The sequence below is a fragment of the Diabrotica undecimpunctata genome, chromosome 5 (assembly GCF_040954645.1).
Source record: "Diabrotica undecimpunctata isolate CICGRU chromosome 5, icDiaUnde3, whole genome shotgun sequence".
Classification (NCBI taxonomy): domain Eukaryota; kingdom Metazoa; phylum Arthropoda; class Insecta; order Coleoptera; family Chrysomelidae; genus Diabrotica; species Diabrotica undecimpunctata.
The window spans coordinates 96,063,649-96,086,953 of NC_092807.1; the positions used below are offsets into that span (position 1 = coordinate 96,063,649).

The 23,305-nt window shown below is 32.6% G+C and overlaps 2 protein-coding genes across 5 annotated transcripts in view; one reads left to right on the plus strand and one right to left on the minus strand.

Annotated features, from left to right (window-relative positions):
- Nucleotides 1–23,305, plus strand: part of Tpst (tyrosylprotein sulfotransferase) — a 533,460-nt gene that overhangs the window by 364,516 nt on the left and 145,639 nt on the right. The gene's annotated exons all lie outside the window — the stretch shown is intronic.
- On the minus strand, nt 13,989–18,797 carry LOC140440700 (uncharacterized). Its single transcript, XM_072531063.1, has 2 exons — nt 14,154–18,797; nt 13,989–14,100 (listed from the first exon to the last, which is right to left on the minus strand). The coding sequence occupies exon 1, from the start codon at nt 18,350–18,352 to the stop codon at nt 14,624–14,626; it is 3,729 nt and encodes a 1,242-aa protein (XP_072387164.1). The 5' UTR covers nt 18,353–18,797; the 3' UTR covers nt 13,989–14,100; nt 14,154–14,623.

The window sequence follows — 23,305 nt, forward strand, 5'->3', positions numbered from 1 at the left end:
CAATCCAGCGCTTATCTATTTCAATATCTTGTTCATTTAATTTGACAATTGTTGATCTTCCCCTGTCTGCTGTCGATCGGCGACTATACAGTGGATAACCGTCATTACCAGTGATTGTTTCAGATATTAATGTCCGTGGATATTGCTTTGAACATTTACTGTCCACCATACACGGTGAATTTTGAGTAAGAGTTCCACAGGGACCATGTATCATGTTTTTTATAACTACCTCATGCAATCCAAGATCTACGTCTAGATTAGGGATTTCAGCTGATATTACTGCATCAACTTCATTTCGCCTTATTTTTTCAACTAACCAAATCAAAATGTGTGCATGTGGCAATCCTTGTTTCTGCCACTTCACAGAATACATGTAAAATATTTTTACAAAAAGAAAAAAGAAAAAGAAAAGGGCTGTTTTAGGGTTTTCCCGGAAATTATTCGAATTTTTCTCGCCGTAAAAACTATCCTTATACTTCAAGGAACATTTTAAAAAAGAATTGTTAAGATTGGTCCATGGTTGTTGAGTTATGCGCTCACCAACACATTTTGCGATTCATTTTTATATTATAGATGTTTACGCAATCAGCAACCATTACTGTCTTTTTTATAGAAATGCAAAATATATAAGACAGCAAGTAATTGGTGGCATAATTTTTTTTTTCAAATATTGCACTGCTATTCCATTTTATATTACTAATGGCGAAGTATTTGAATTTAATACAACCATTTAGAGGGAAATGCTTAATTTAAGACAACATGAAAGGTGTAAATTCACAGTAGTGCCTTTGCAGGCTATCGCTGGAAAATTGTCCATTCATGAAAAAAATTACCACTACAAGCACTCGTTAGATAGATTAAAATGTTTCATTCTAAAGTTTTAAACTTCTAATATAGTACCCCATACGCATCTGTGTTTCAGTAAAATACCTCTAATCCAAATTAAATGGCCTAGAATGATTGATGCTACTAAAAGCGATAAAAAAGGGAAGAAATCGGAAAAATTCCAGAAGGGCCACTCATTTTCAGGCTATTTTGTTCCGGTATGTGTCAGTTTTGTCAGTGGATAACTGTAACAAATGGATAAAAATCCGGAAGCGTGACAAAAACTGGAAACCTTTCCATGTTTGCAATTGTACGGACGGAGATCGAGGACCTGCGGTTCGAAACGTATTTTTTCGGTGCTCGAATTGAGAGCGAACGTTGTTACGGGGGGCGTTTTAGAAATTCCTAGTCAAAAAACTTTGACAAATGTTTTATTGAACATATTTATCATCTTATATGTTAAGTGCATTGGGTTTTTTAGTTATTTACCGCAATTTACAATCTACTTAACCCGGTATCTGGTTTTGTTGCTCTCAGGCAACACGATCTTTATAAGCACCTTTAGGCAACTTTATATAGCTGTTATGTGACAATGATAACTGTAAGCAACAAGTCTTTTTAGTTATATAAAACTGGTTTCGACATCTAACAGTCAAGAGATATATTTGAAAAAAATAATGTGGCTTGGCTACATGGGATATCAGTAGAGGTCTACTTGTAAGTGGGTCTGTCATAATTTTTATTGTCAAACGGTTGTTAGGAGTATTCTGAGGTTAGCTTTGTACTTTGTATATAAACAATGGTTGTTTTAGTCTAATTATGTACTATTTTTTGCTGTATATGGTAAGTAGTCATATTATTTTGTTGAATAAAAATCATGTAGCTCTCAGGCAACATTATTAGTTGAATAATTGAGTTTTTTCCAGTATAAGATTTCACTATGAAAAATAAAATATCAACTACCTTCATTTATGGATGAACGATAAAAATGTCGTGTATTGTTCCTGTCGACCATAATCTCTCCGATTTTTCTAACACAAAGAAAAGTAAATGTGCCATTTACTTTTACAAAGTTAAAAATATGAATTAAATCGAAATAAAATATTTCTTTAAAATGTTTTAAAGAAATAGTTTAAGTCGAAAAATACCTGTAAAATAACGATTAAATATAAATTATTCTAAGTCCAGCTAGGGGACTTAGAATAATTCCTGCAATAAAAAGGATAGTGGTTAGGTAATAAAGTAAAAGTCGAGTTTCTGGGAACTAAATCAACCAGAAGATCTCAAATGCCAAGAAGGCTGGTTCTGCGGATCCCTGTCCAGACCAGAACGAATTTTTGGCCGTGGTGCACCTATATTTATACAGAGTTAATTAGGTCAACTGTTCCATGGCGTGGCGTCTGCCATTGAAAGTTGCACAACAGCCAATACTGAATTTTGGGCAATACAATTGGCGGCAATTATGGTTGCAATTTGACCAATCGTAAAGCCGGAATTGAGCTATTGGCGACACATCGTAAAATTCAATGTAATCAATATGCACGAAAAATATGCGCTCTCTGGCTTGACACTAAGCTTAAACTGAATGGAATAAAAGAAGCAGCGGTGGCGGTGCAGCTCAATCAGAGAGCGGCCTTAAAAACAAGATGTGAAACGGCGAGGCGAGGCGACCCTGGATTTTGCTTTCGTGACCCGGTACCGGGTCGCGACCCACCTTTTGTAAAACGCTGCCCCATACCATTTGGAAATTTTAAAGAATCATCCAACAAATAAAAGAATGAAAATATTTTGAAACAAACGAATGAAAATATTTCATTTCCTCAGGTTTCTTTCAGGCCGGAATTAAGCAACAATTAGCCAACAGGAATGAAAAATCAAAAATATTTGTATTAGACGAGGTTATACATAGTTTTGGACATAATGTGTTAAGACTGCTCCCATACCATTGTGAATTTGATCATATTGAACATATTTGGGGAATATGCAAAACTTACTACGATAACTATATTGGACGTAACGGTTACAGTAACACTGCAGTTTTGGAAACATGCTAAGAAGCATTTAATACTGCTACTCCTGCAATTTGGTGTGCGGAAATGTACAAAGTTAATAGATGAATGTTGAATGCGGTGAAAATCTCATCGAAGCAATTAAACCAGTCATCATTTACAATCCAAATGAAGATACCGACGATAGTGATTATGAATATGGATTTAATTCTTGATTACACTGGGAGGTAATATGTTTTCATTTACTCATTAACGAAAATTTACAATGCTATTGTTATTATTTCGTCTTTGAGGGTGCTTCAAATATTGGGAGCATTGAAATTAACTTTCTCATTACATCGGACCGTTTAAGTCACAGTTTTCGTCCTCCAAAATAGTCGTAAATTCGTGAAATACGTATAAATATGTTAAAAATATCTAAATGTTTTCTTCGATGCCAGGTATTGAATTTTGTACTTTTACAATTTCCTGCTATTGAAAATTTATAGCGCAACCCTTGTAACTGTCAGCTTCGCACTCAAAATGGACGTTTTTATCAGCCAGGTAAAAAGCAAATGTTACGTTTTCATCTGAATAGGAGTTTTTAAACTGAAAATAAACGTATAATGTAGTCATACACAATGTACAAACACGAAGCTACTTTGAAAGGGTGTTTCTCTTTATTAGCGGAAAAGTAGGTGGCGGAAACATGTAAATTACATTATTCTGGAGGATATTTTTATATTAGCAAAGTTCTAGACAAAGTGGAAAGTTAGCATAAAATAAATAACAAAAAATAGGGTAAATAGTAAGACCTTCTTGAGTAAAACCTGTAGCATCAAGTGAATGAATTTTCCCCGTTTCACACTGAACATTTCATTATTTATTCACCGTTATCTAATAATTATACGTGGATGGTCGCAGAAGTGCCCGAAACACAAAAATTTTGAAAAAAAAGGAATTTTTTTTAACATAATTTCTTTTCAGGTCTATAGACTTTTCCTAGCGATGTTCAAAAACTTCGATGCTCCTTTTAAATAAGAATTGTTTTGCTCCGACATTCTTCATGGATGAAAAATCTTTGACAACTGAGCCATTTTTTTAAGTTTTCGAGCAAAAAATAATCTGTGGGGGCTAAATCTGTTAAATAGGATTCATGAGCTATCAATTCCAACTTCTTTCTTAAATTGTTCATTAGCGGATTTTTGCCTCTATGGAAGATTGCCACTCCATCTCTTGCACTGTCAGCCGATACTTCTTCTATCACTTGGTAATTTGTCCCTTGCTATTTTAACGACTCTTGTGTTCGCCATTCTACTAATATGGTTGTTCCGTTCTTTTTTTCTGTTTGGTGTTCACTCGTTTATACTCTTGTCACTCCTTATTCGGTCTTTCAGTGTGTTTCCTATAATTCTCCTTCTAGTGATCGACTTGGTCGTCTAGACACTAACCTAACCATAATTTTTTCAAATTGTAATAATACCGTTTTTATATTTTTTAGTCAGTCTGCCTTTAACCTTTGCATTGTAACTGTTTGAAAGGTTTCAAAAAAATTTATTATAATTTCGAGTAAATATTCAAAATAATATTGCTCACATCTATCTGCCGAGTGCATTTAAATTACCTCAAGAACCCTGGTGTACTTCCTGCGTTAGAGCGTTCCTAAAACTAGTCTATCCCTGATCATTGAGTCTAGAAAATCTCCAAATTCATAATTTTTTGCCAATTTACGCAAGACAGTTAGGTAAGTATCAAATAGCTCTCCTTCCTCTTGTTTTCTATTGTAGAATAAAAATCTTTCATAGATCACATTTTTTTTAGGGGTGAAGTAATTCTCAGCCAATACTGTATCATACGATTTTCTCTGTGCATCTGCTAACTTTAAGGTGTTAAATACATCAAGTCCTTCATCTCCCAAAAAATTTAACAGTAGAGTAATTTTTACTGTGTCTTCCTTTTCGGCCTTGTCACTGGCCAAGAGGTAAATTTCAAATGACTGTTTGAATCACCGAAAATTTTCAGCCACGTTGCCTTCAAATGATAATGGTTGAGGTATTCTAAACTCCATATTGTTCTAATTCTAACAACTTCTTGTTTTCATTTATTTTGGAAGCAGCAGGCTTCATTAACCACAAGACTGCGTCATATAATAATAAGACGACGCTATACTACTCTCTCAAAGTGAAGATAATTTTCAAGGTATGTTGCATTAATTTAATAGGACTATTACAAAATTTAACATGTTAATTTCTCCAGAAAAGACAAAATGCATGGTTATAACGACAAATTTACTAAGATGTAAATTGGAGCTGAAGGTCAGATGAGAAAACAAGTGATGGAGTTTAAATTTGTCTAGGCATCACATTATTTAGCTACTGAAAGCTCGAAACAGAAATAGAAGATCAAATGAATAGAGCAAACAGAGTCGCAGGTTGCCAGAATGAAACAATATGGAGAACTAAAAATATCGGAAAAGAAATGAAGAGCAGAATTTACAAAACAGTCATGAGACCAATAATGACATACACGGAAGAAACATGACCTGTCACAGTGAGCACAAAAGGGATCTTAGAAACAGCAGAGATGAAAACACTTTGATGGTAAAACACTATGGAACAGAGCTAGAAATATTCGTATAGATATACGACATAGATGCTAGGTGGAGAAAATCAAGTACTTGATAAGAAATAGAAAAGTAAAATGGAACGATCATATAAACCAAATTACAACAAATAGGTAGACGATCAGTAGGAAGACCACGAAAACGATGGAACTACAATTTACTGGAGGTACATTAAAAAACTTCAGAGTCATGTCTACGTAAAAAGAAGAAGAAGAGCTTTCTTAATAAATTAATTAATACATTTATTAATTATTCTTTAATTTTTTGGAACAGTGTATTTTAAAATAAAATAGACGTGTAAAAAGTGATACTTTTGTTATATGGGGTAAATAAAAAGGGACATATTTGTACAACAAACAAACTTTGTTGCAGGTGTATATCAGAATTGTTCTAAAATTTATTGTAGTCCGTGTTTTAGCTAGATACTATAAACAAGATCTAAATTTTTTACCTAAAATTTTCAAGATAAAATGATTTTCTGCTTAACGGGTTAAGTCGATGGTCTTCGGTATAGCCCTTTGTAACCTACGGTCCAAATTCTAATTAATGCAAAGTCTAACAACCACTTTAAAGGGATCGTTTTACATTCAGCTATTAAAATAGAGCGATACGTTTTCACCGTAAAATTAAATCATTTTATGCTCCACAGCGAAATAAGCAGTAGAATTAAACAAGTAGTAGTTAGAGATATTAAAGCAAGACGATATTCTGCGTGACAGAAATTTGTATCTGTCTGGCTAATGTGTCTCGGGTTAATTCTGTTCTGTTAAATTTGACACCTTGAGAGCACAGAGGAAATGGAAAATTAAAACAGTTAATTATAGAAAGTAACGGTTTCAAATTTTCGTCATCTAGATAATACGAGGCTCTCAAGAATAAATTAGTTTAGTAAAAATATGAGTATTGTAAGAGTATTACTTACTTGTAAAATAACTTCTTAAAATCTCAATTACGGTTTAACTAATAATCAAAACCTCTCTGTGCAATTAGCGACCTCTAACGAGGAAAACTACATAACATTATCAAAGAGAATGAGTAGCTAAATATAGATAAAGATACATCAATAAATAACCACAATTTATATTACACTTACATCATAAGCAACACAATTGGAAAATCAGCTGCAATATTAATATTATTCACAGCTGATAAGACCGAAGATGAGATCGAAAATTTCTATTCAGAATTGCACAATACACTACAGTTAACAAAGTTTAGAGACATTATGTATATTTTACGAGACTTTAACACCTTGACTGCGTCACGTATCCCCAGGGGCATGTGCGTAATTTTTCAACTGTGCTGTAGTAAAATTGATCAAACCGTCGCATCTTGCCGTAGCGATAAAAATGGTATTTGTACGTCGTTTAACAAATAGTGTAACAAATAGCTATCGATAGCAAATTTTTAATTCTCGCTACTGATGTCGGTATTATGAGACATTTATTGTTACTATGCATCACAGACCCCGAGAGACATGTGTCATTGCCATTCGTTTCAACTTGTTAGTGCTTGTCGCTGTATATATTCAGTTTCAGTGTATTGTAGTGAATGTTCAAGTGTATTCAACATTGAAGTGTGAGCATAATGAAAACGAACAACAGTTAAAAACTTGGTTATTTCCCCCCATTTTTTTCGGTCCTTTGCTTTCTCTCTCTCCGATTTCTCACACCTATTTCTGACAAGTCTTGCTTCTTCCACTTCTTTGGACGTCCTTTTCTTTTTTTCCCTATTTCTCCCTCCTTCAGTATTATTTTAACGTTTCGATTCTCTGGCATTCGTATAATGTGACCAAGCTATCTAGCTCTTTGGGCTCGTATTTTTGCCGTAATTGCTGATTTTCCATACATCCTCATTATTTCTTTATTCGTTCGTCTTCTCCAAATATTCTCTGCCGTCTTTATTCCTCTGAAGATTTTTCTGAGCACCTTTCTTTCCCAGATCTCTACTTTCTTTTCTTCCTGCTGATTTACAATTCACGTTTCACTGGCATACCTCACCGTGGGTCTGATTACTGTCTCGTAGACTCGCAGTTTAGCTGTTCTTGACACATTTTTTGCTTTCAGTAATGAATTTAGTGACCCTATCGCTCTGCTGTCCTTCATTAATCTTTTGTCTATCTCTTTTTCTTCGTTTCCCTTGTTCGTTATGGTTACTCCTAAGTATTTAAATTCTGACACTTTTTCTAAACTATAGACAGTCTCTGCTTCTTTCATTTAGATATATTTGTTATTATTTGTTATGTCTCCTCTCATTTCCATAATTGCGTTTTTGTTTGGTTTATTATTAATACGTACAACGAACAGGCTGATGAAGTCAATATGGAGAATGAGCAGACAGCAACTCAATTTTCATCTGATGCCGACAGTATCGAAGATCCCTTTGACAGTGACGATTCATTACTAGATAAAAGTTATTTTCTTAAATCTTCTTCATCTTCCGATTTAAATTCTTCTATTGATAGTGATGACGAAATTATTACTACACCATATGAGCAAATTCCATTAGATAATAATGAACAGAGTGCTGAGAATAGTGATAGTGATGAATGGTGTGATTTAGAAGAAGATGTAGATGGTGACGATTTTGTAGTAAGATCTTTCTTACTACATTAGTTGGTATTGAAGCGGTACAGAAACCAATAGACGTTTTTAGTCATTTCCTAACTGATGAAATATTGGATATTATTGTTAATGAAACCAACATTTATGTTGTTCAACAATTAAGTATGCGACACTCAAGAAAATCCAAGGTCAATTTATGGACAGCCACAAACAAAACTGAAATAAGAGGTAAGCCTTCCTAGAGGTAATAATCGCAATGGGTCTCACTCAGGTACCACATTTAAATTTATATTGGTCTAAAGATGATATATTTTATAATAAATTTATTGCAAAAGTTTTAACTCGAGACCGCTTTTTGCTTTTATTGAAACTTCTTCATTTTGAAAATAATGAGACATCTGATACCACTAATAGATTATGCAAAATAGAAAATTTAGTTGCGAAGTTGATTCAAAATTTTCAACATTCTTGTTATAGATGAATCTATGGTACCTTTCAGAGGAAGACTCCATTTTCGTCAGTACATCCCCAACAAGACTCATAAATATGGAGTGAAACTATACAAACTGTTCTCCTAAAGGCTATACTTTCAATGAAAGTATATAAACAGGAAAAAATGAACAACAACCAGTTTATGTAGCACACTCTGAAGCAGTTGTTCTTAAATTACTTCAGTGTATCACAGATAAAGCTGACAAAATATTATTTGCTGATAACTTTTATTCAGGAATATTTCTCGTTAAAAGATTGTTAGCAGAAAGTATGCTGTACTGTGGGACTCTAAGAGGAAACAGAAAAGGAATACCACCTATTTTTAACCAGTCCAAGAAGATGTAGCCAACAGAGGTCATTGGAAAAAAGAAAGATGGACTAAGAATTATTAAATGGATAGATAAGAGACCTGTTAATGGTTTCAAGTGTCATAGTCCATACTTTTTTTTCGTCTTTATAGAGGGGGGGTCTGGAATCTTCAAAAGACATCTCAGTCCAGGACGCCGCCTGACTAACTTTAGTGCAGGATTCGTTCTTCGTACTCCCGGCGATAGTTCCCGAGGTATCGCCGAGTCTACGCCGAGCGCCTACCTGCTAAACCAGACCCTCCTCTGTCATCCAGCGATCCGGAAGCGGAATGGCCGCTGTAAGGCCGGCATCACTCCCGAATCACTACCTTTATTCATTCTCCATTCATACACATCCACACTCTATTCATCAGCAAGGAGGCTCCCTGTCTCGTTCCAGGTAGCGCGTAGAAGACTAACTTATCGCTCATACTTCGGTATCATTCCCAGATGGGTATTTCCTCCTTCCCCACAGTCTGACTCACGCACTCTAACTCATACAGTGTGACCCACTTTTCTAGCTTCACCTTTCAGCATCATTCACTCTTACCTTTAGCGTTGGTCCAGCAGTCTTTCTTCCTCTTCCTTCTTCTTGATCACTGCACGGATATAGCTGTGTATGTTAGTCCAAACTAATTTATTTTCAATCATTCTCTCAATCATTTCTCTCACTGGAACAAAATTCACACCTGTGGCTCTCTCCATTCTATTCCTTTCCACTATCCATCTGCTGCAATCTAACATCGTATGTTTCATAGTGTCCGAGTATCCACAGTATAGGCATTCATCTGTATCAGCCTTTCCGATCCTATAGAGGTAGGCCCTAAAACACCCGTGTACTGTGAGCACCTGCGTCAAGAAATAATCCAGTCGCCTGTGGCCACAGTCCACCCAATCTCTTATGTTCGGGATCAGCATTTTCGTCCACTGTGCCACATCTTCCGTGTTGTTCCATTCTTCTTGCTATCTTTCAACTGACCTTTCCCTTTCCTGTCTTCTCTCGGCCACAGTAAGGTTTGGACCTCTTCTCTCATAAAGCTCTTTTCTTTACACCGCCAAAAAATGCAACGGAACACATCCAGTGATGGTTCATAAGGCTGCCGCAGACACAGTCCTGTAGGCGCATGCCACTCGCCACAGACTTGTTCTGTCTACTCGTGTCATGAGACTCCTATAGGCCGTTATCTCTACCACCTCGCTCCAGGCTGGTGCCGCGTAGAGGACGATCGACTGTACAACACTGTGTAAGACCCTCCTCCTTTCGGATTTGGGTACTCCAATGTTCGGCATCACCCTCCCCAACGCAGCCACACTATTCGCAGCCTTCCGGACCACCTCCCGCACGTGCTCTCCCCATTTTCCATTCTGGTGCAATGTCACTTCTAGATACTTTACTTGTTTCTTGGGTGTTAGACATGCTCCCGCATATTTTAATTCAATATTTTGCCTGTTCCTTGTCCCCTTCATACTAAACAGTTAATTCCAAAAGAAAAGCAGAATAGGCAAAAAGAGGATATTGTGAAACCGAAATGTATAATTGATTACAACTCTCCAAAGAAAGGCAATGTTTGTACTAATATTGGGTACTTGAAGATTTTTTAGAAAATCTGTGCATATAGCCTCTGTCTGTACATTTTTTCTACTGCTATTCTCGCAGCTTGTTTTCTGTTATAAAATTCTTGGGTTTTAAGTTAATGTAGCTTATTTTTTGTATCTAGTTGCTTAATATCAGTATTTAATTTATTTGTTTTCTCCAAAGATTTCGCTAATAGACACTGCTTCTCAAGACTTTTAATTTTTGCTAAATATTTATCAAAAGAACTACACGTATCGGTCCTTGGAAACCAAATGAAATATTAAATTTAGTTGAAAAAATACCTTTGTATGTTTCGTATGAAGTAGACACATCCTCAGATAAGTGTAATTTCGATGAGTCTTTCAAACTATAATGACTTTTTCTGCCCCCGAAAGACCCTACTTGCTGCATTATACAGTTTTTTGTTTCCATAGAAACTTAATGACGATGGTTTCCATGTCTTCCTCTAGCATCTTTTGGACCGTAACCTGTCAATTTTAGTGACTTTTTTAGAACGTTTCTTTGCATTATTTTTCCGTTTGTCCATAACATCACATTTCATAAATTCGTCACTCTCACTAGACATATTTACAACTTGATAACTCTCCTTTCAGGTTCAGTAAACAAACATACATAACCTCTAAACATCTCTGAACCAGAGGTGTACAAACTAAATGTATTAACCACTTCGTCGGCGTCGATCACATTTACATCCCTCCATTTTCCCTTGTAGCGCTCGGACATGCCTCCTTTTTTAGTCTGTATAACATATATAAAAATATGTGTTAATTCCTGACTAACCTCTTTCATCAATGTGAAATTTTTACATAAAATAGTATCCAGTTTGTGCCACTATATGGTCTCATTTTCGCCCTTCATTTGACATTTTTCCCTGTACCCTTCGAATGGTAGCGTGGTAGAACAAGTAGAAAAATATTAGTATTTGGGAACTTCGATCAATGAAACCAATGATCATACTGCAGAAATAAACAGGCGAATAGAGATTAACAGATCAGCATTTATATGAATGAATCCACTCCTAACATGTAGAAATCTTAATTTGGAAATCAGACGACGTGCCATTCGATGTTATATATTTTTAATATTATTATATGAAGCTGAGACGTGGACATTACAAAAATGTCATTTTAAAAACAATCAAGGCTTTTGAACTCTGGTTATACCGCAGGTATTATATTAAAAATATCATGGAAAGATCGAATTACAAATAAAGAATTACTGGAGAGGGTTGGTAAAGAAATAGAACTAATCACCTCTATATAAACAAGAAAACTGATTAGGATTCGAATGAACAGATTAGTATCAATGCAGATCGATTGTATTAAAATAGCCATTGTAATTGCCAACCTTTCTAGTGATACGGCACTCTAAGAAGAAGAAGGAAATAAGTCTAAAGTAACTGGTTTATGGTACACAAAGTAAAGTAAGAATTATATATATATATATATATATATATATATATATATATATATATATATATATATATAATATAATAATATAAAGTGATAATATAAAGTAATAATAAGTAGAAGAACTAGGAAAAACAAAGTGATCGTCGATAGCGATTTCATGATCGCTAAATTATTTCATTTATTGATTAAAAACATATCAGGTTTCACTATAAGCTAAAATAATTAGGACATTCGCAAAAGTACAAATTTTAATTTTTCTTTGGTAACTTGTTTCTCTCTGGAATTAGTTCTTACTGCAAACTTTTTTTCATTTTTTTACTACTAATTAGTAGCAACGTGCTCAGTGTCAAAGACATTTTATTGCAACGTTCTCTTCAGTCAATGATTTCGTAAATTACCAGTCTCGAAATCGGAAAATGAAGTGCGACAATTTCCTTTTTGTGACGAGTTTTCCACCATCATCAGTCGAACTTTTAGAGCAGGTAAACAAGTGTTTAATAAGATCGAAAATTGAACGTCCTGGATTAATAAAGGCAAAAGTAATTATACATAATTGCCAAATATAATATTAATTTTAGAAGTTTCTGTTTGTGAAAACAAATCTCAGGAGTGTCGAATTAAGTGGTTGAAATGTTTTTTCAGTAATGGAAAGAAAAAAAATTAAAATTAAAAATTACTAAAGTAGTTGTTTATTATAATAAAATCTTCTTCGTTCCAAAGATTAGGCGTGTTGTGAACTTCGAATCTTTTCAAGGGACGTTCTACCCTTCTTCCTTTTTATCTACTTTCCATATATCTACTTAGCCCAAAACAGCACTTCGCTTGATTTATTCCGTTATGAAGTTCTTTCTTATTGGTCATCAGGAACCTGTTGTTGCACTTTCGCAATTGTATATAAACATTGTTAAAATCATCGAGTTAGAATCTATGGAGAGAGCATCACGTGACTAAAAACTACCTCACTTCGGCCATATTGTTAAGATTGTTTTGACACGTATATGTTTGTTTACGTTTGTTGTTTTTCGAATATTTTTAGTTTTATAATACTTTTATAGAAACTGTAATAATATATTGTGATAGTGCATAATAATGGTTTTTTGTTCTCAACGTAGTTGCAGTATCAGAAGCAATGTTAGTAGATAAGGAAGCGGGGTCCTGAATCACTTTGGTAACCTGTCCATCAGGGTCTCCGATGCGAAGGTATCGATGCCATGATTTGACCTTGGGGGTGTACAAGAAGTACAAGAAGTGATCGACAATGACCAGAGGGTTGTAAGAACTGGTCGCTTATCGCTTGATCTCTTCTTCTTCTCTCCCGAAGAAGTGATCGACAATGACCAGAGGGTTGTAAGAACTGGTCGCTTATCGCTTGATCTCTTCTTCTTCTCTCCCGAAGAAGTGATCGACAATGACCAGAGGTTAGTAAGAACTAGTCGCTTATCTCTAGATCTCTTCTTCTTCTCAGCCGAAGAATTGTCACCTGCCTCACCTGTCTCACCTGTAATTACCTGTCCTGAAGAACTGATCACCAATGACCAGAGGGTAAGACGTACAAGAAGTGATCAACAATGACCAGAGGGTTGTAAGAACTGGTCGCTTATCTCTAGATCTCTTCTTCTTTCCCTCTAATAGACCACCCTGTATGAGGAGTGTAAAACTTATCGCTTATCGCTTCATCTCCTCTTCTTTTCGTTAAATTTGTACAGGGTGATCGAAAAAATAAATTTTGTATTGAGACTTGGAAATATTTTAGGTGTTGTTGCGTCAAATTTTTTTTTTTTTGTGTACGATGCTTAGATATATCTGTATAGCCTGCCTAGCCTAGCCTGCCTAGTCTTTACTTTTGAAACTTGTAGGAAAAGGAAAAATAACTATGTATCACATAAATGCTTTATTGTGTATATATATATATATATATATATATATATATTTTAATGATATATGTGGGTAGATGTAAATAAAACAATATTGGATTGATACTATAAATTTTATTTGTTTTGAAACAAGTTATTTATCTGATTAAAAATATACACTCTACTGTTATAATGTATATTTTTCTTAACCTGTCGATAATAGTCCCTCGTCACAGAATCCATGTAACTCGCTCTCACCAAGTTATCATGATGTGAAGAATGATCCCGTAATATTTGGGAATCGTACCGGTCCTTGTACCTGACCACTTCATTGGATACGATTCCATCCCTGATCTTCTGGAGGGATTCGCGGTTCTTTGGAATTACATGGTCTAAAGGCTGAAACATAAAAATAATTAATTAAGAAATATTTGTTTTACAAATACTACTACCTTTGTGTGTTATGATTTAGGCATGGTTTCGAAACAATACAAGTCAGGTAATATGGCTCCATGCATCTCTAAAGAAGTTTGACAAAAACAAAAGAATTTTTTACAGTTTTCACACCATAACGTTCCATACATTTTGATGATAGAAGTAGTAGGTTGGGTGTATGGTATTATTTTTCTTCTTGTATTCGATTGTAATTTTATAAATCTTTTTTGGTCGGTAAAAACTTTTTCCCATGACAATTTACTTTTCTAAAGAAAAAAAAACAGCTTTAATTACCGATATATTTTTTAAGTTATATGTGAAATAACTTACCACACCATAGAGGACCCATTTTAATTTGTAGATTAATCGGTTAAAGAAAACCTGATGTACAAAAATAGAAAGATAATTTAAAAAACAAACTTTTATTTATTACCAAAATAATAAATAAAGAATAAGGAACTTTTTTACTATCAAACGTATTTAAGAATTATTTATCATTGAAACCCCATGGTAAAGTGTCAGTGCTTAAAAAATTAACCATTCTTTTATCATCATATGGACTAAGTGCAACTTTTCTTTGAGTTATTGTATAGACGTCATGTTTTTTGGAGACAATAGAATTTTGGGAAACCTCTACAATTGTTTTTTTAAATAAACTTTTATAATAATCTTCATAAGTTAGTTCCTTTAAAGCTGATTTCTTAATTCCTTTTGCTTTTTTAATTTCCTGATCCTGATTTAAAGTTTTTATCGTGTACATTTTTGAGCGCAATCCTATAAAATGTGTCATAATTTGACCTTTGTTTTCATCTTTCATCAAGCCCAATACTTTTTTATTCCTTAAGGGAATGTTATAGACATTATTTTCAGTGTACTCTGATGTGTCAAACTTATGAATATCCTCTTTAATATGAGCATATATATCATCAACAAAAAACTGATATATTAAACTATCTGTGTCCGTGTATAATAACTTGGCTTTATCTTGAAATTTTTTTTTAATATAATTATAATGGAAGTCATACAAAATTGTTTTCGAAATATCTAAAATACACATCCCAATGTAAATAGGTTTGTTAAAATTAATTTTCTGTTTTTGCATTTCAATTATTACCATATTTTCATCAAATATGGTACAACTATGAAAATTCGGTTGGGAAATGTAATAGTTAGCACCGTATGTACCACCCAGTTTGTTTACAATTTTTATATCCTTATATTTACGTACATTCTCTATACTTTTGCCATACGGAGCGTTTATAAAAAGTTTGAATAAATTTTTTTCAAATTCATTTTTGCTCTCCTTTCTCAATTCAATGTTTAAGTCAATATATTTCTTTAACCAAGGTGATTGTTTAAATTTTAGGCATCGATGAATCTTAGCAAGCTTCAGTCCCAAGCTAATAACTTGTTTTAAATACATATAATGAATAACATACTTCTTTTTATCATACAATGTCGTTAAGAGTTTTTTAATGGTAGAATTAGAAGTTGGTGGAGTTATGTGTTCTGGACACAATGGCAAATCTTTGTGTGAATTAAAAAGTTCTTTTGGATACTCAAGGTCCACTTCCAGCATGTATCCGTATTCACTATCATTGGGACAATTTAATATATTGTAATTGTAAATATCATTTAAGGGTATCCATTCAAATCCTCCATAAGGAAGGAAATAACTCATAGCTGAACCATATAGATTGTTCACATCAAAGTACATTGTATAAGAGGTCTCTTTACCAGGATTATATTTATCACCCATGTACTTATTGTTCGCTTCTGCATATCTGTTACTACATTGTGACACTCCTCCTCGTTTTGCTTTTTCAAAGAACAAAACCATTTCGATATCTGTTAAAAGCTCTAATTCTACATTTGTTACTTTTAACATGGCATCAAATGCTAACCCTGGTAAAGTAAAATAATGCAAACTATCTAAACCGTATGTTTTTAAACACATCAGTCTAAAGTTTTCAAAAATATCACTTAAAAGTAATACGTCAGTTTTTAAATATAATTCCGCGTACTCTTGCAAGTTTTTTATCTCAAACGTGTTCCAAACAGTGCATGCGTGTTGATAATCCTCATGAGTTATTCCTTCATTATTAATTTTACTAAAGAAACTATCAATAGGTGGCAAGCAAGTATCTTGCAACTTTTCCCAATTATCGAGGTATTCATATGGGAAAACACCTTTTCGTTTAACTAAATTAAATTTAAAATCATCTTCAAAGTACCTTCTCGTTATTTGTTTTTGATCATCATCTAGATTACAGGAAAGTTTATCTAATGAATCAGACATAAATCGAAACGAATCTATAAACCTAAAATTAATATTTGTATTTTGAATGTATTTGGTAAATGATATATACCTCTCTTTGTTTAGAGGAAGTAGTGATATATTACCTTTAACGTTATTATTAAGGCTTTTAATTAAAAAATGTGCGTCATAGCCAGAGAGATTATGAAATGCAATCGGAATTGTATGTGTATTTTGATAATTAGCATTACAAGATCTATGAGCAGCTCCTCGAAATTTTCCTGTAATATGACAATGATCTCTAACTTTATCCAATGGATCGACTATAGGTTTAGTGCAAATATGACAAACAAAACTCAAATTAAAATCATGTCTTTCTTTATCAGTTAATGGACCTAACTTGTTGAATTTTTGCAATAAATTTTCTCTAGTTATTCTCTTTGCTATCTTTTCAAGTTCTCTTACAAACCACACAAGACAGTCGTGACCGGTAAATGATTTATAGTATGATAAGGAATCATTATAAGAAGATTTAAAATAATAAGCTATACTAAAAGCTTCATGCTTTTGAGACAAATAAGTTTTTATATTAGGATCATTGTTATTGTCAATGCATTTTATAAGAATACTTTCTAGATCAGCATAAATAACAAAAGGAACAAGTTCTTTATGTTTAAAATTTTTAAATTTCATAATATTATTCTTTTCTGTTGGTAAAACCATCTTAACTGAATTTGAATTAATACAGTCCTCTAAATGATTTTGTAAGAGTGCATCATTACTAAAATGATTAAAACATCTTTCACAAAACCATTTTTTGTTTCTAACATTTTTAACTTGTTGATTTACTAATCTTGAAAAATTTTTAATATAAGCAAAATGAAATAGATCTTTTCTACACAAAGGACCATCATCCTCATCACTACTATTATTATTTGTACTATTATCTTGAGAATGAATTAAAAGTAAATTAATACGAGGAGAAAAACTAGTCTTACTTAATAGCAAAGGTAAAATTTCCTTTCCTGTTCCTTTTGTTGTAAAAACATTTATTGAAAGTTTATTTAAATTTTCAAATTTAGGGATATCTTTTATGTCAATGGGAAAACTGATATTATGATACTTTAATATCTTACTAAAATGAGGATAAGATGAGGTTCGTGTAACATTGATTTTAGCAGGATGTAACGCTGCAACAATTGACCAGAGAAAACAATAAGGATCAGAATTTTTAATGTTAATTACACTCTTTGTATTGCTTATATATTTAGGTAATTTAACATAGGTGGAAATACCACTCAGTATTGGATTATACCTATTTATATTAACTTTTAAATGTAGAATCTGTGATAGTGCCCAACCACTATCTCTTTCTTGAAATTCCTCAAATTTTTTTAAAATCACATTAATACAATTAATTTTATACCAATCCTTGAGGTCTGTATTTTGGTCAATTGTTACATTTTTGGTTGAAAAATGTTTAATAGAGGTTTCACCATTTTGTGGTTTGATAAAAACACCATATAAAATCAAATTAACTTTTAAAAGACACGACAACAAACTTTTTCTAATTTGAATTGAAAAACTCCTAAAAGCTTTTTCCAAAAATATTTTGGGTTCTTTATATTTTAAATTGACTATTAGCCCTGTTTTTATTCTACTATTAAAACAAGATTCCACATCCTGCCACAATAAACACCTTTTAAGAGTTTTTCTAGCATTTAGTCTGTTCTTAAAGTTTTCAAGATATGTTTTAAGAATAGTTAAATTTGCTTCTATACAGTGAAAATTTTTAACACAAGAAACCCTATTCTTTAAACATTTATTCAAAATAAAAATTTGTTTTTTCAAATATCTTATTACGTTTCGTAAATCAGATTTTCTCTTAATTAATCTACTTACCGATTCCATCTTCTCTACAATCTGGTTGGAAAGTTCATCGACTACTTGCTGACTCATTTTTTTTCACTAGTAACTGGTTCAACTTAACTTGGTAACTTTCGAATGCACAAATAAAACCCAAATATTAGGATGCTCTCCAATTTATACTTATCCAGTAAAAAAAAAATCAATTGACGTATTTCTGTAACTTGTTATTCAACGTGATTATATTTTAGGATCAAAAAGTTTAAATTTATCAATAATTCTGCAAACTAGTTGTTATTAAACGTGATTGTATTTTTAGAGGTCAGAAAGATCAAATCTGATGCAGATAAGTTGTTATTCAATGTGACTGCATTTTTATGGGTCAAAAGATTAAATCTGACGCAAATAAGATGTTGTTCAACGTGACTGCATTTTTATGGGTCAAAAGGGTTAACTCTGATGTAAATAAGTTATTTGCAATGTTTTAAAATTACAAAGTCAGTTTAATGTTAAATTGTTTTTTTTCTCAGTTTCTTGTTATAAATACAGACAGTCGTTTAAGACTAATCCAATTGTAAGTAGCACGCAGTGAACAAACAACATCAAGAATGGCAACAGTACCCTGTCAGTTGGTAATTTTAACTGAAGATCCGGTTCATTTTCCTATTGAAACGGCTTTCCTTATTATAAAGGAATTGTTTGTGTAAGTATTGAGTTTATTATTTATACACTTTTTTCCTTGTTTATTTCACCATATTTGCATTTGATTTTATTGTTTATCTAAATATTTATAATAATTTTATTTTGTTTTACCTCTTGATATTTTACTAATTTATCTAATTTCTTTTTTCTATATTCTATCTATGTATTTTTTATTCTAATGATCGTATTTTAATAACATTTTTATTTATGATTGTTTAATTTCGTTAAATTTTAGATATGGTGTCAAAGAGGTGTCTCTTAAGGGAAGTAAAATATTTGTGAGTCTCAGCTATACACCCAATAGCAAAAGTCTTAAAAAAAAATTTGGGAATCTTCCGGTTCGGTATATGAGGACCAAAGTAAAGACAGAGCAAGAATTCCAAATTTTAGAGAATGTCGTAAAACGATACAGATTTAACTTGTTGGACGATGAATTGGAAGAGTTTGAGCGACATCAACAAGTCCAAAAGCAACTTGGGTTGAAGAGACCACTATACATACAAGAGGCACCGGATGAGGCCTCAACATCAAGCAAGAAGCAAAGAACGGTTCCTCCAAGTACAATAGTACATATAGAAGAAGAATGTGATGAGAATGATCTGAATATAGATCATTTTCTAAGTCAAAGGACATAATAAACAAGTAAGTGCTTTCTGCTTCCCACTAGAAAAAAGGTAACTAGTATATATTTTATTTCAGATATGTGTTGGTATTGGAATGAAGATTGAGCGAGAGGAAAATATTTTTGTATGTATATCTGTGTATATATTTTTATAGATTATAATAAAATACTTTTTAATAATATCTCTTTATTTATTTATTACTTACAACTTTTATTCTAATAAAAAATATTGATCAATTTTTTTTCTATATCGACCATTCTTTATTTCACTGTCTTTAAAAATTGATAAGAATCCATAATTCTCTTTCCAGCATATCGAACATATTTTTTTTAAATCTTCAAAAGTCATATCTGTTCCGACGTGGTCATTGTAAATGTGTTTTAGGTTTAAATCGTCTTGTTTGAATACAATTAAAATATTTGCATTGTCTCTTATAAGGTGTTTAGGTATTTTTGCATAACTCTGACTCAAATAAAATGGATCCACCTGAGAATGTCGAGACATGCTAAAGTATTCTCGAATAACATCTTGGTTGTCACAAGCAACATCATCAAAGATAAAAATTGAATTGGGCTTCGCTTCAGATGGGTGCATTATATCCGTACTTCCACTGTAAGTATAATATCCTATTCCTTTAATTGGTTCTAGCAAAGTTTCTAAATATTTGTACTTTGGTTGCATTAATGATTTTGAGTAAATATACACATTTTCAAATTTTAATCCATTAGCATGTTCCAATAGACTTATCATCACATTGGTCTTACCACAATTTGAAGGGCCAACTATAAGACATCGAATAGTTGAAGGGAACAAAACTCCATGCTTTTTAAACTTATTCTCAATTGGTTCCAATAAATTATTCTCCACATCAAGCGTAGTCTTTTGTTTTACAAGCTTCATGTCTGGTATCAATTTAAAAATAAATGTCTTGTGTGTATCTATTAATAAAAGACTATTTTTAATTTTTATTTTTTTATTGTCAACACTTTCTACAATATTTATACCAATAATGAATATTAAATACATTGTTTAGAGCACATTGTAAATTTTCATTGTTATGTTGAAAACATGGATGTGATTTAAAAATATGATTCATAGTCTCATCGGAAAGTATATTAGGTTCATCTTCTACACAATCAATGCGATTTTCCATGAATTTTTCCAAATATTTTTTTGTTTCATGATTTCTTACCAATATTGTTTCGTCTAATACGTTGTCGTGTAAAAATTTTGAAATTTCTTCATATTTTAGATGAGTATCACAAAAATGCCAAGATTGCCAATTTAAACCATGGTTTTGAACACATTGTTGTTCGATACATTTTATATATGACTTATTTATCATTGCTTCTGTTACTGGTAAAACAACCATTCTGTGTATAATGTTTTCGGTAGTAGGATCTAAAATAGCAATTTCCCTACAAAGAAATACATCTTCCCCAGGAAAAGAGAAACCTTGGATATCCACAATGAACATGTTTTCACTCTCTCGATATTCTCTAACAACAAACAAAATCTTGCAAGTGGAACGTCTTTTACATATTTTTCTATCCCCTCTTTATTATATTGCGTCACTTTTATCTATCCATGAGTTGTGAGAACTATCAAAACCTAACCACTTGACAAAAATTTTATTTTTCTTTCTCTTTAATACCTTTTCAACTAAATAACTGTCTTTATGTTTAACTTTTTGTAACTGGTCCTTATAAAATCCCCCAAGAATTTCTTCACCTTTATAGTCTTTTAAATAATATGTAATAGGGTTTCCCAGTTTTATTTTATAAACAGTGAAAATTTCATTAGACCAATTTGGATTGTATTTTTTGTCAAAAACTCCTCGATGTTTTGAAATGCGTACATGATCACCAATATGAAATTTTTGACTTTCCAAATCGACAATTTTAATGTGATTGTATACAGTGTTTAACAATAGTTTTTCATGCTTCTTCTTAACATCCACTGGTTTCATTCCTATTGTTCTGTGAACTTTATTGTTGTATTCAATAACAACTTGTTGTAAATTATCAATCCATTTGTAGGTACCGTTGAAACTAAACTGTTTCCAAATCATTGATTTAATCGTGCGAATAACTCGCTCAGCAATCGCAGCCTTTTTTTCACTGTATACATTGTAATGATTAATATTATATTTTTTCATCAATTTTTTCATATGTGGATTAAAAAATTCAGTTCCCATATCTGTTTGAAGATTATTTGGTTTTTGCTGTTTAAACACATACTCCATACATTTGGCTACTTCAACACCTGATTTATTTTTTAGTGGTAAAGCCCATAAAAATTTTGAAAAACAATTTATTACAACCAAAATATATTTGAAATTTCTGTTTGTATTTGAATATTTTTGCATATCAATCAAGTCGGCTTGGAACAAATCATTAAGAGATTTTATAATAATTCTTCGTCTTTTAAAGTTAATTCTTGCAGGTTTGTGTAACTCATTAACGATATCTCTTTTAACAGACATGATATTTATTCTATAATGTTTGCCTCTTTTAGTTCTTCAATAATTGAATTTATTTCATTTGTATGTCCTGTATGGCCAGCTAGCTGTGAAGATAGTAATAAACGTAATCGCTCTACAAGTTCATTTGGATCATCCCAGTGGACGTAATCGATTTTATTGTTGTTTACTTCCATAACCAATCCTTTACCTTCTGTTATTGGTGCAATTATTTTTTTATATTTTTCTAATCTACTACCATCTATCTGTTTACTTGATCTGTAATGCCTTCTGTGAGCATTAGTCGCTACAACTATCTTTTTATAGTTATTCTCATCTTCATCTGTAAAACTAGCTGGATATTTCTTAAACAAAAGCTCATATAAACCTGGTGTTCCCCTGTACCTTTTCTTTTTTAAAAGAATATCAGCACCATCTAAATCTATTTCAGAATTCCCAATCAGTAGCTTTTCAGATGTTTCATCAAATCGAATTCCATATTTATGATCAAATTCTTTGTTTAGAACATCAGTGTGCATATTTGTAATATATTTCCTAGGCAATGGATCATATTGATCCCAGTAGTCTACACGCGCCTGGTTAGCAATATCTTCAAATCGATTTTCAGAGTGTTTATCATTTTTAATCTGTTCTTTTATATCATCCACTTCAATGTTGTCCAATATCGATTGTTTGATTTCACTTGTTTCAAAGTCAGTAGTTTCATTATCGTCATCATCGTTTTTAATGTACCTTAAAGGTTCATCGTTTTTTGTTTCATTTTCTGGACTGGAATTTTGTGAACTATTTAACTTGTTCTCGATATTTTTCAAGTGTTTTGTAATTGGATTAAATAAATCTTCTTGGATTATTTGTCCTTGTTTTAATTGTCTTAATTTACTTTGGATGTTTCTCCGTTTAGTTATAAGTTGTCTTTTCAAATCTTTATTCATCGTAAAATGTAGGTATTCGCTTAACTTCTGAACAGCTCTGGATCAGGTCCCGAACAGGTCCTGATCAGCTTTGAACAGGTCTTGAACAGGTCTTGAACAGGTCTCGAACAGGTCTCGAACAGGTCTTGAACAGCTTTGAACAGGTCTCGAACAGGTCCTGATCAGCTTTGAACAGGTCTCGAACAGGTCTTGAACGGGTCTCGAACAGGTCCTGATCAGCTTTGAACAGGTCTCGAACAGGTCTTGAACAGGTCTCGAACAGGTCTTGAACAGGTCTTGAACAGCTTTGAACAGGTCTTGAACAGGT